At 46.7% G+C, this 12734-nt stretch overlaps 1 protein-coding gene across 8 annotated transcripts; it reads left to right on the top strand.

Annotated features, from left to right (window-relative positions):
• The first annotated feature begins 54 nt into the window (after positions 1–54).
• Positions 55–11340, top strand: Zscan22 (zinc finger and SCAN domain containing 22). Of its 8 annotated transcripts, none has more exons than XM_030242427.1 (3): positions 55–237; positions 5858–6342; positions 7853–11316. In XM_030242427.1, exon 3 carries the CDS (start codon positions 8565–8567, stop codon positions 9576–9578), a length of 1014 nt encoding a protein of 337 aa, XP_030098287.1. In that variant the 5' UTR covers positions 55–237; positions 5858–6342; positions 7853–8564; the 3' UTR covers positions 9579–11316. The 8 variants fall into 8 exon arrangements, with proteins under 8 accessions (XP_030098287.1, NP_001277365.1, NP_001001447.1 ...); NM_001290436.1 differs by having other exon boundaries at positions 66–237; positions 8491–11340; NM_001001447.3 differs by having other exon boundaries at positions 66–200; positions 8491–11340.
• The last annotated feature ends 1394 nt before the right edge of the window (positions 11341–12734 follow it).

The following is a 12734-nucleotide window of genomic DNA, read 5'->3' on the forward strand; positions in this document are numbered from 1 at the left end:
GTCCAGGTGACGTGCTGTGTGGCCATTCGCCTGTACTAGGCACTTTGGGACTTGTGGTCCCTGGGCACGAAGGCGCATGTGTGTGCGTCACCAGGACGCCTTTGGAAGTGTCCGCTGGGAGTTCTGGAGACCCGGTGAGCGCGGGAACCCTGGCATGGAGGGGTGAGGGCTGCGAACGCCCACGGCAAACCTAACGGCCTGTGAGTACAGGACAGAGTGTGTCACGGCTGATGGAGTGTAAGTCTGACAAACCAAAAGCGGGACTGGCCGACCGGTTGTATGTGTCCGACAGGTTGTGCTACGTCTGATGCGTCGTGGCCTTGGATATCTCGTCGAGTGACTGATGAAGCCACCGACAGAAATAGCTTTTCGATGGACTTTAAGATGGGTTTGTAGCCAGGCGTGGTAGCGCAAGCCTTTAATCCCAGCACTCGGAGGCAGAGGCAGGCGGATTTCTGAGTTCGAGGCCAGCCTGGTCTACAAAGTGAGTTCCAGGACAGCTAGGGCTACACAGAGAAACCCTGTCTCGAAAAACCAAAAAATAAAAATAAAATAAAATAAAAAATAAATTTAAAAAAGATGAGTTTGTAACGAGTTCAGCCATGAGTGAAATCCTCTGTGTCTGGTTGAGATGCTGACTAACATGGTCTTCCTGCCTCTGCCTCCCAAGCCACCACGCCAAACATTTCAGCTGCTTTATTTACTTATTTTTATTTTATATGCATTGGAATTTTGCCTGCAAGTATGTGTGTGAGGGTGCCAGATCTTGGAATTACAAACAGTTGTGAGCTGCAATGTGGGTGCTGGGAATTGAACCTGGGTCCTGTGGAAGAGCAGCCAATGAATGCTCTTAACCACCCACTGAGCCACCTCTTCAGCCCCTTGAGCTGCTTTAATTCCACCATAAAATGTATATTAATTGAGCCAGCCATGGTGGCACATGTTCTTTTCGAAGCCAGCCTCATCTATGTATCAAGTTCCAGGCCATCCAGGACTTTATAGTAAACCCCTGTATCCTGGTTGGGTTGGGTTGGGTTGGTTGGGTTGGTTGTATACAACTTGATGAAAGCTAGCGTTATCTGAGAAGAGGAACCTCCATTGAGAAAAGGCCTCCAAGAGATGACTTGTAGGCAAGTCTATAGGGGCATTTTCTTGATTAATTATTGACGTGGGAGGACCCAGTCCAGGTGCCACCCCTGAGTAGGTGATCCTGGGTTATATAAGAAAACAGACTGAGCAAGCCTTGGGAAGCAAGCATTCCACCACAACCTCTGCTTCAGTTTTTGCAACCAGGTTCCTACCTTGAGTTTAACCTGACTTCCTTCAAAACTGGTAATTTGTGAGGAAAATAAGCCCTTTCCTCCCCAACTTGCTTTTGACCAATGTTTTATCACTGCAAGAGAAGGTGCAAACTAAGACAACCCTGTCTCAAAATATACACACACACACACATCACACATGCATATATAATAGATGTGTGTTTACTATGTAGTAATTTATATTAATATATATATTTATTTGCTGGTTTTAGCTTGACTAATTTTTTAAAAATTTTTTCTGGACTATTAGTTTGTACTTGGGATTTACTACAATATCAGATACAATATGGCATTTCTGGGGTATACTTAAGTGTTCTGGTGACTAAGGGAGGTCCTGCTGCTATGCTATATAATAGGAACAGAGTGATGAAGTCCTGCACTGTAAGTACCAAGTCTCTGAAGGAAGTGCTGTCCCTTTCCAGATGTTAGTAGCTTCCCTATCTAGAAATGGGGATTGATTCCGAAGCAAACTAAAATTGAAGTCAGCAGGCAAGAGGAATGTAAGTTCTATTATGTAAGGAGAGCTAGTCTTAAAATGAAGTGTAATATTGAGCCAAAACACATGACCATTTTAAAGCTCTTCCTATATTATATATGTGTGTACATGTGTGCACACACAGAGAAGCCATGGCCCATGTGTAACAAAGATCAGGAGACAAGTTAAAGCAGTTGGTTCTGTCCTTTTACCATACGGGTCTTAGGGGTTGGAGATAGGTTGTCAGGCTTGGCGGCAAGCACCTTTACTTGCCAAGCCATCTCCCCAACCCATACTGTGTTTTTTGTAAAGGGCATTTTAGCTGACTGTCACCTACTAGGAATGTGTGAAGTGGGTTCTTACCAGCCCCAAGCAGCACTCGTTGTTTACTGTTCTTCTGCGGTTTGGAAAGGCTGAACGTCATCCCCCATAAAGAAAGACTGGAGGGCATCATTTGTGAGGTCCAAGACCAGCTCTCCACCTGCTGACAGAAAATAACCCTAGAGGTTAATGCAGTTCCCCAGCTTTTTTTTTTTCTTAGATTTATTTATTTATTGTATGTAAGTACACTGTAGCTGTCCTCAGATACTCCAGAAGAGGGCATCAGATTTCATTACGGATAGTTGTGAGCCACCATGTGGTTGCTGGGATTTGAACTTGGGACCTTTGGAAGAACAGTTGGCGCTCTTAACCACTGAGCCATCTCGCCAGCCCCCTCCCCAGCTTTTAATATGGAAACAGTAATACTGTCTCATAGAGGATCATGTGTTAACAGACACAAGAGGCTAGGGTCACCTAGCATATAGTTAGTTCCCAGGGCCTGTCCTTATTTTCTCCTATTCCTGTCCCACGTTGTAACGTACTTGTTCTTTTATCAGCCTGTCCATATCAGTCTAGTAAAGGCATTGAACACGGGTCCCATGTCTTCCTCATCTTGGCATCCTTAGCAGAGCTGGGTACCAAGAAGATACTCAATGAAGATTCATTAAGCAAAACTTGCGTTTACATATGTGTAGACAATAAGGTAACTGAAGCCCCTTTACCTGCTTAGTACATCTCTCTGCCCCCTCCTTTTTGTGGGACAAGCAGTGGCTTGCTAGGTAGCTCACAGTCTTCAAATCCTCCTGCTTCATCCTCCCATGTGTGATTATCTTGCCCTTGGTCCCTTATCCTCTTCCCCCTCTCCACATTCACCTCCCCCTTCTCCACGTGCACATGACCGGCCTCTCTCCCTCCCTCCCTCCCTCTCCCCCCCTCTGCTTTCTTCTTAACTCCCCTCCCCATGCCATAAATAAACTCTATTCTATAAAAAAAAAAAAGAGCCCCTGCAGTGAGGGCAGATGGATAATAAACAAGCAATCATATAATTGTGCCATATGTCAGGTGGTAAAGAGCAATAAGAAATAAAGCAGAGTAGAGGGCAGAATCTCTGCAGAGTTATCTTTTTGTATAGAGGCCTATTTATGTATTGTTGAGAAAGAAAAGTCTTGCTCTGTAGCCCAGGATGGCCTTGAACTTTCAGTCTTCCTGACTTAGCCTGCTGAGTTGTGAGATTATAGCTATGTGTCCCTATTAGAAAGAACCACAACAGAAATTAGAAAATATTTTAAACTAAATGAAAATGAAGTTGGGTATATATAATAGTACATGCTTATAATCCCAGTACCCAGGAGGCTGTAGCAGAATTTCCATAAGGCCATCATGGTCTATATAAAAGGTCCTGACTCAAAAAACTAATATAAAAATGTAGATAGAACTTATCAAAATTATGACATACAACTAGAGCTTTTGGAATAAAATGTATAGCTTTAAACACATGCACTTTATTTTAGACTTTTATATTTATTATGTATACACACACATACACACACACACCACAGCATAACATCTTAAAGAGTCAATCTTCTCCTTCCACTCTGCGGGTCCTAGGTATGAAACGTTTGTCATAAGACTTGGTGGCAAGTGCCTTACATGATAAACCATCTTGCTGGCCCAAATACATACATTTGTAAAGAAGCAAGGTAGTCAGGCATGGTGGGGCATGCACTGGGGATGAAGGGGAAGGACAGTGAACTGGAAGCCATGCTAGCTACATAGCAACACACACAGACACACATATACACACACCTACACACACCTAACAGAATAAATCACCGTGGGATTACCAGGTCGAAAGATAAGAAAATAGGAACTGTATAAGTGACAGGAGACATGGCTTTGTGGCTTTGTGGCTAGCTGTGGGCTGGCTTGCGTTTGCAGCTCACTCGCCTGCTGATCCTTCCCTAGCTGGGAGACTTGGAGAGGATCCTTTCATTCTGTCTGCCTTCACCTAAAATAGGAATACAACTTGTCCCTTGAGTTTGTTTCTTTGCGTTTTGGTTTGCTTTGGTTTAGGTTTTGGTTTTTGAGACAGGGTATCTGTATATAACCCTAGCTGTCCTGAAACTCACTCTGTAAACCATACTGGAATTGGATTCAAAGATACACCTGCCTCTGCCTCCCATGCTGAGATTAAAGGTATTGGCCAGCTCCGCCCTGCTGTCGGGGGGAGGGGGGGAGATTATGAATATATATATATATATACGTGTGTGTGTGTGTGTGTGTGTGTGTGTGTGTGTGTACTCACAAGAAAGACCTTGCAGGATGAATTTTAGGCTTCTCAGCATTGACCAGCCTCTCGAGGGCTGAATGCTAGCAGCTCCTAGAAGCTCTTTTTATTGTTTCTAAATGGCACTGTTATCAGTTCTGCATACCAAAACTTACTTGATCTAGGGCTTGTCTTGAGTAATTTCTTTTTCTTTTTTTAAGATTTATTTATTATTATATCTAAGTACACTATAGCTGTCTTCAGACACTCCAGAAGAGGGCATCAGATCTCATTACGGATGGTTGTGAGCCACCATGTGGTTGCCGGGATTTGAACTCAGGACCTTCGGAAGAGCAGTCAGTGCTCTTAACCTCTGAGCCATCTCTCCAGCCTGGAGCTTATCCTGAAAGAACCATCACCTTAAGCAATTTACAGCCATATTAGACTTCCTGATTTGCCAGGCATGTCTCAAGACTAATTATGCAAAGGCTCTGAGGATCCTTTAAAAGACTCGCTCCATAAATCTCAGATAGCAATCACTGACAAAAGGCTGCTTCAAAACTTAGGTGCCGCACGCACTCCATATTCATGCCAGATACAACACAACAGTCCTGCTAAAATTCTGCTACAATACTGTTTGTATATGTACGATTGTTTTGCCTACATGTGTGTCTGTGTACCACACGTATGCCCGGTGCTTGTGGAAACCAGAAAAGGGTGACCTGACATTGGAATTACAGACACTTGTGGGCCCCTATGTGCGTGCTGGGAATGAAACCCGAGTCCTCTGTAAGATAATCCAATCTTCTTTACATTTTTATTTTATTTTATTTTATTTTTGGTCAGGATCTCTTAATCTCAGCCCCTAAGATGATACTTTTATTTTTATATATGGTACTCAAGCCGGAGTCAGTTCTCTTCCTTCCACCAAAGTGGTTCCTGCACCTTTACCTGTGGAGCCATCTCATTGCCCCCTCCCCTTCTAACTTCATTGAACTTGTTCTTTGATAACTCCATCCATGTATACCCTGCATTCTGATTACTGTAACACACACACACCCAGTCTTCCTCCCACCTCAGTTATCCCCGCCCCCCATCCTCCTTGCAAATCTTCCTACGCTCATGACTGTTTCGTTTTTTAAAATTTAATCAGGATCATCTGTAACCGTGGATCTGAAACTTTCTGCTGGAGCTTAGTGGGTTCCCCTCTGTTGTATATTATGAATGCATGGGACCACTGAGTGTCCTCATTTGTTCTGAGTGGGCGCTGACATGGTCATTATACTCATCTTTTTCTAATGTGACAATGAGTGTATTGGTGGCAAGCACCTTTACCAGGTAATCCATCTCGCTGGCCCAAATACATACGTTTAAAAAAGCAGGCATGGTAGTACATGCACGGGATGAGGCAGGACGATAGTGAACTGGAAGCCAGCCTGGCTGTCTCAAGCCCGCACCTCCCCTCCCTTCTTTCAGATGGTGATGAAGCTCTAACGTTTCTTCAGCCCCAATTCTGAGGCTTGAGTCGTCCCTGTGACTCACTGAATTCTTCTGCCCAATGGCCATCCCCAAGAGCCCTCTGAGCCCAGTACTCTGGGAACAGGATAGCTTCCTTCAGGTGAAGGTGAAAGAGGAGGAAGAAGCTAGCGACTCCCCGAGCCAGGAATCCAGCCCTAGCTTTACTGCCCACCCTGAGGCTGCACGATTGCGCTTCAGGCACTTCCGCTATGAGGAGGCATCCAGCCCTCATCAGGCGCTAGCCCAACTGCGAGAGCTATGTTGCCAGTGGCTGAGGCCAGAGTCGTCCTCCAAAGAACAGATGCTGGAGTTGCTGGTGCTGGAGCAGTTCCTGGGTGCGCTGCCCCCTGAGATCCAGGCCTGGGTGGGTGCTCAGTGCCCAAAGAGTGGAAAGGAGGCTGCCGTTCTGGTGGAGGATATGACTCAACTGCTGGACAGGAGAGGTAAGAAGGAGCAGCAGGCAGGTGGTCACTGATAGATAGCTCTGGCTACAATGGCAAGCTCTAGTTCAGGATTGCTCCGGTACTCATTATCACGTTTGTACCTTAGCCATGGTTACAAGTGACCAAATCCCAAGCGATTAAGGTTAAGGGGCTTAGATATAGCAGTATCCAGAAGATACATCACAACACTGAAGGAATGAGCGCTTGACACTGAGCTGGCTTGTTCTTACCCCCTTACATTTTGTATTTCCATTAGATTTGGATTTTTCTGCGTTAGTTTTATTTGTTTTTTAAAAAACAAGGTCTTTTGTGTACCCAGGCTTACCTCAGATTTGCTCCATAGCTGAAATGACCTTGAACTCCTGATCCTTCTGCCTCCACCTCCCAAATGCTGGGGTTACAGGGATGTACCACTACACCCAGCTTTAAGTGGTATGGGAGTCAAACCCAGGGCTTTCATGCATGCATGTAAGTAAGCACTCTGCCTGCTGAGTTACATCCCTGGCTTATGATCATCCCCCTAAGGTGAGCAAAGACAAACCATCAGTCCCTGACTTGTTTCTTACCTGAGCTGACAAGGGGAAACAGCAGGCAGTGTCTATCGTGAGCCTCACTGCCAGTCATATCTTCTGTTTGCCTTTGGCCAGCAAGTCCCAGGAACTGATAGTAAGCCTGGGGCACTTCCCCCAAGGAAGTGTACGATACTGACCCAGAAGAAAGGACTGGATCCCTTGAGAGGGTGGGGAAAGAAATAAGTATCCCCGTGTGTGTACTCTTGTAGCCTTTCCTATGCTAGCCTATAGGATCTGGGGGTCAGGAGGGGTTAGATGCCCTGAGCTGGAATGGTCACTTGTCATTCAAGGAAACCCACACCTATGTCCCAGCCCGGAGAAGATTGGTAGGATGCAAGAACCCAAGCACTGTACAGTCTAGACCAGAAGCTTCCAGAGCAAGTCCCAATCTGGCTGCAAGCTAACTAATAAGAACAAATGCCTCAGCACATCTACTAATCCTGTGATTTGTTTGTTTGTTTATTGAGGAGGGGTCTTACTATGTAGCTCTTGGATTGGAACTACTGTGTAGTACTATGGCTTGGAACAAGCTATGTAGACTAGGCTAGCCTTGAACTCAGATTCTCTTGGCCCCATCTCCCAAGTGCTGCGACAAAAGGCATGCATGACAGTGCCAAGCCAATCATGTGATCTTATACCAGGGACTCAGCACCTCAGTCTCTCATCTACAGTGGAGCCACTGAGTATCTCCTGGAATGGAAATGAGTCAGTGGAAGTTACACACTGCACTTGGAATGTAGCACATAACAAAACCCTGATATAAACCAGCAACCCTGGCAGGCAAGTACTAGCACAAACTGAGGTCCATATGATGGCAGTGTTGTTTAAGGATTGACCACTTGGCAGCTCAAAGTATGGGGTTAGAGCACTGTGAGTCCACTCAGCCCAACTGTACACTAGAACAATAACTATTGCATCCTTCTCTGACTCATCCCTAGGATTCATCTGTAAATGTTGCCAGATGTAGTATGGTCAGATACCCTTTGTACCTATGAAGAACTGGTCAGTGCAGGTGTGCCTCTCCCTCCTGTGACTTGGAGCTTCAGAAGCAGATCACCCACTCTCCACAATGTCTAAATTCTGCTGTGAGAAATGACAGTCACAAGCATCTCGACTGATCTCATTTGGCCACTATTCCCAAAGACAGCTGCAGCGTTTAAGGGACAGAGCCTAGACTCCCAGTGGTCTACCCGCGACTGCAGGGAGGAGATGCACAGGTGCCTGACAAGGACCGGCTCCCTTCACTCTTGTTTCATTCTGATCTTGTCCACATGAAAGCTTTTCCTTTTGGCGTTTTAGCCAGATCAGGAGCCTTGGCAAAATGGATGGTTTGGTTGAGGGTGGAAAAAATCAGAATCACGAGGCAGTTTAAGGTCATATAAGAGGACAAGCCTGAATTCTTTTTCTTACCCAAGACCCCAAAGGGGAAACTTCCTTTTGGAAATGAGGCCATGAGAGAAGAGTGATCCACATCTTCCCTTTCAGAGTAAATGAGCTGGGCCTGAAGCAGATGAAGAGGCTTATGTGGTGATCCATGGTGAAAAAAATAACAGAGTGCTTTTTGATTTAATTCCAGGATGGGAGCCAGGAGTGGAACGTGAAGAGGCAAGTTGCAAACAGAGCAATACAGATGAATTGGAGCCACCAAAAATGGCGACTGAAACTGTCATGGGAAGCGTTTTGCCAAAATCTACCCTTGCCCACACTTGTAAACCTGAGAGCCACTCAGAGAGCCAGCCAGAATTCCTAGGAGCACTCTGGATGAAGTCTACTGCCCAAGAGATGGATTTCAGAAAAGCTCTGGGGCCTCACATGGATGCCCCCAAAGACCAGCCTGGCCATGAGTCTAACACCTCAGGAAACGGTTCCAACATGTGGCCCAACTTCCCTTCCCAAGACAAGGCTTCTTCAGAGGAGAAATTTGGCCCATTACTTGATAATGAGACAGTGCCTCCAGATACTTGCTCAGAGAAGAAATCCTCCAAGGATAGTGAATGTTTGAAAACATTCCAGAACACTTCAGCTCTGGAGGCCCACCAGAAGAGCCACTCTCAGAAGACGCCCTATGCCTGTACTGAGTGTGGGAAGGTATTCAGTCGGAGCACCCACCTTGTCCAACACCAGGTTGTTCACACAGGAGCAAAGCCCCATGCGTGTAAAGAGTGTGGTAAAGCCTTCAGTCGCGTTGCCCACCTGACACAGCACCTGAGGATTCATACTGGGGAGAAGCCTTATAAATGTGAGGAATGTGGTAAAACCTTCAGCCGCAGCACCCACCTCACGCAGCACCAGCGAGTACACACAGGCGAGCGGCCCTACGAGTGTGATACTTGCGGCAAAGCCTTCAGCCAGAGCACCCACCTGACACAGCACCAGCGCATCCACACCGGGGAGAAGCCCTACAGGTGTGATGTGTGTGGGAAAGCCTTCAGTGACTGTTCAGCTCTGGTCCGGCACCTGAGAGTCCACTCTGGAGAGAAGCCTTATCAATGTAAGGACTGCCCGAAGGCCTTCGCACAAAGCTCCTCCCTCATTGAGCACCAGCGCACTCACACAGGTGAAAAGCCTTATAAATGCAGTGACTGTGGGAAAGCTTTTAGCCGCAGCTCAGCTCTCATGGTGCACCTAAAGATCCATATCACCGTGACTCGAAGCACCCCTTAGAGTACAGCACAGCCTCCCTGAGAGGATTGACATCTAAGAAATCTGATAATTGTGCTACCCAGTGTCTAAGGGGTTATCTGGGAACACCTCTACATTTGAGGTCCCAGAGGAAATCCCCTAATGAACACGGATTCAGACCAATTGGTGAAGCTTCTAGAAGCTTCCTACTGCCCTCTGTATCCCACTCAGGCTGGTCCCAGAGAGAAGATACTAAACTGATGATCTGCATTATTTCTTGGAACCAGAGCAAGTAAAGCCAGGTGTCTTTCCAGGCTCAGATGCCCCAAGATCCTCGAGGCAGGAAGACCCCAAGCTTCAGGTTCTCACATAGTTACTGTTCTTGCCGGTTCCTTGCTGGTCAGCCTAGAATGGCCCACTCTGTGCCTTCGTACCTGCTTCCCCACAATATTACTTTATGCCTAACTCCAAGACAGACTTGGGAGGCTGCCTCTCCATGCTATCCCTCTCATGTTCTCCCTGCTTTAATCCACAGTGTCTGTCTTCTCCTCCCACGTCTTCCTTCCACATCTCAGGCTCCAGCCCTGTGGATTCACCGCAGGCTCATCTCTAATCTAGCCCCTCCTGCAGTATCACCTCCTGTGAGCTCACCTTGGGCCTCCCACTGGATTTTTATCAGGGCTCTCCTTTCTCACCTCTTCCTGCCTTCATTCCATCCCCACCCACTTTCTTCCTGGCGCATCTCTTTCTGCTACCCAGATCACAGTGAATCATTCCATGACACAATATGTTGTCAGTGAGTCACCTCTTCAACAAACAAGCATGTCAGGATATATGTCATTTTGGTCCAAGCAATTACTCTAGGTATCCTGAAATGTTGTCAAAGGAATGTTGTCATCTGTCTTTGAGCACAGTGTGTGAAAGTGATTTCAAAGTACTGGTCTGCCTGTTGGGCAAACTACACTCCTTGTCTGTTGTCTTATGTTTGCTCCAGACCTGGCTTCCTCTTGCCTCTTCCACTCCTTGTAGCCTTCACCTTCCACATGTCAGCCATACATCCCCCACCTGTGTGCCTTCTTTCCTCTATGATGTCTCAGATGTCCTTGAAAAGCTTCCCTAAACACTTTGACCTGGCCTTATTTTGCCTGACACACTCTTGCTTCTGGGGTACCCCATTATTAACTATCTTAAACCTCTTTACCATGTCATTGTGCTTACACTTCTTAAACAATGCATAGGCCAATGCTCCCAAAGTATCTTATGCTGTGGACACAGTGCACAGCTAACCCTTCCCAATATCTCTAGGGTGAGTGTGACCAATACCTCCCTTAGGTAGTCACTGTCCTCCACCCCACGTTTCCTTCATAGAGACATTTATGGAAGAGCCCCTGTGCCCATGTAAGTCCAGCTTCAGTGGTCAAAACAAAACATTGCTATACTGAGCCTTCCTTGCCTCAGGGCCTGTAGCCCTGGGTACCACGGATTTAGAGGATGCCAGCACTCTGCCAGTCCTAAACTCAACCTGTTAACTTTGCTTTCCTTTCCCTCAGAAAGACAATCCCCTGGCTCCTGGGCCTCCTGACTTCACAAGGTTTTCTTTTCAGTCATGAATATACGTGAGCTACTATATTTACATCCATTAGCTTAATACATTTTGTTTTCCTGAGCCTTCCATGTCTCCTCTTGTGGCTTCACCTCATTGACTACACAAACAGACCCCACTCCCACCCCCAGGATAACTGCAGATTGGAATATTTCAATAAAAAGTAATAAAATCCTACCACATGGGCAGGGACTGCATACCAATTGGGCTTCTCCAACATCTGCATTTCCTTCTGTGTTGCCAGTGGAGGGAGTCCTCCAAGCAAAGGTTCACATTGCAGGCAGGCCAAACATAGGGCTGTTCCAGAGGTGCCAGATGAAGAGTATTTAGATAGGACTAAGAACCTTCCCCAGTTTGTAGGGCTGCAGATTCCTGTATCTGTGGTGCAGCTGTGCCATGAGGCAGTTTGGAAACAATGTGTAAACACAAAGTTCAGACTCACGGATCTCCTTTTCACAGAAGGTCAAGCCAGACTCACTGGCACCTACTGGGCTCTGATCTCTATAACAGCTATGAAGCCTTTAGTTCCAAGGCTGTCAGACCCAGCACCAAGAGCTGTAACACAGGCTACATTGGAGGACTGAGAAATCTCAATACCTAAGATTGCCTGTTCCATACAATGCCACCTGCCCCTGTGGGCTGAGGAATCCATACATTTAGACCTACAGGAGCTCTAGCAGTAAGGTGAAGACCCAACTTTTCACAAAGGGTGATAACACTAGGGGGCGCTGGTCTGTAGCTGTTTTTACACAGGGCTTGAAAATTAGCTGCAGGCAAGCACGGAAGGAAACCTGCTATCAAGCCCTTGAGTCTATCTGTAGAGCAGAAGCACCACAATAGGTTGGTGGTTTACACAAAATTGCCTAGTCCAAGGCTACCCCACCTGTCTGGTCACGGGCCATCTTCACCCCTACTGACTGTTCCCAAGCTTCAGCCTAGGCTGGCTATGGGGGCTATGTAGGACAGGATACGGCTGTCCTTTTTGTGCAGGCGCGAGTCCCTTCTGCACATGTGTGTGTGTCTTCATTGTCTCTCAATGGACACTTGGAGCTACAGTGTCAGACGCTACCCTTATGGGAAAAGCAGCCAAGAAACATTTAAGAAAGAAATGACCTGAAGGACATGTTCCTGAGACTAGCTCTAGAACTTTCAGGGAGGGAGGCAATAGGTTCCTCCAGCCTCTTTGAGGTGAGGACATTGAAGCAGACAGAAAATGCCTTAAGCCGACTGGAAAGGGAAACAGCAAGTTACAAAGGCCTGGAAAGTGGGTAATGTCCCGGCGTACGCCAAGAAGTGTGCTCGGCTCTAAGAGCCTTAGACTACCATGACTGGTAATAGGTTGGGCTCCCTTCATGAGTTTCAGTCTCCCAGCCACTATAGGATCCAGGAAGGCGTCAGATCTGCACGGAACTAGATAGGCAAAGAGAAAACGCTGCAGAACTGTAGGGAAAGGCAGGAACCGGAAGTGTGCTGTTTCTTATCTCTTCCCTAATCTTACGGTCCGGGAAGGAATGGCAGCACCATTAAGGGCCTGAAGGACTCCGTCTTGGAGACCAGAGCTGCAGGACTAGGCAGAATGTCTCGTTCTCATCGGT

The sequence above is a fragment of the Mus musculus genome, chromosome 7 (genome assembly GCF_000001635.26).
Source record: "Mus musculus strain C57BL/6J chromosome 7, GRCm38.p6 C57BL/6J".
Taxonomy (NCBI): domain Eukaryota; kingdom Metazoa; phylum Chordata; class Mammalia; order Rodentia; family Muridae; genus Mus; species Mus musculus.

Coding starts and splice junctions, on each gene's coding strand:
- Zscan22 (NM_001290436.1), top strand. CDS start 5,940: ATGGCCATCCCCAAGAGCCCTCTGAGCCCAGTACTCTGGGAACAGGAT. Junction 6,343..8,490: donor TCAACTGCTGGACAGGAGAG/GTAAGAAGGAGC, acceptor ATTTAATTCCAG/GATGGGAGCCAGGAGTGGAA.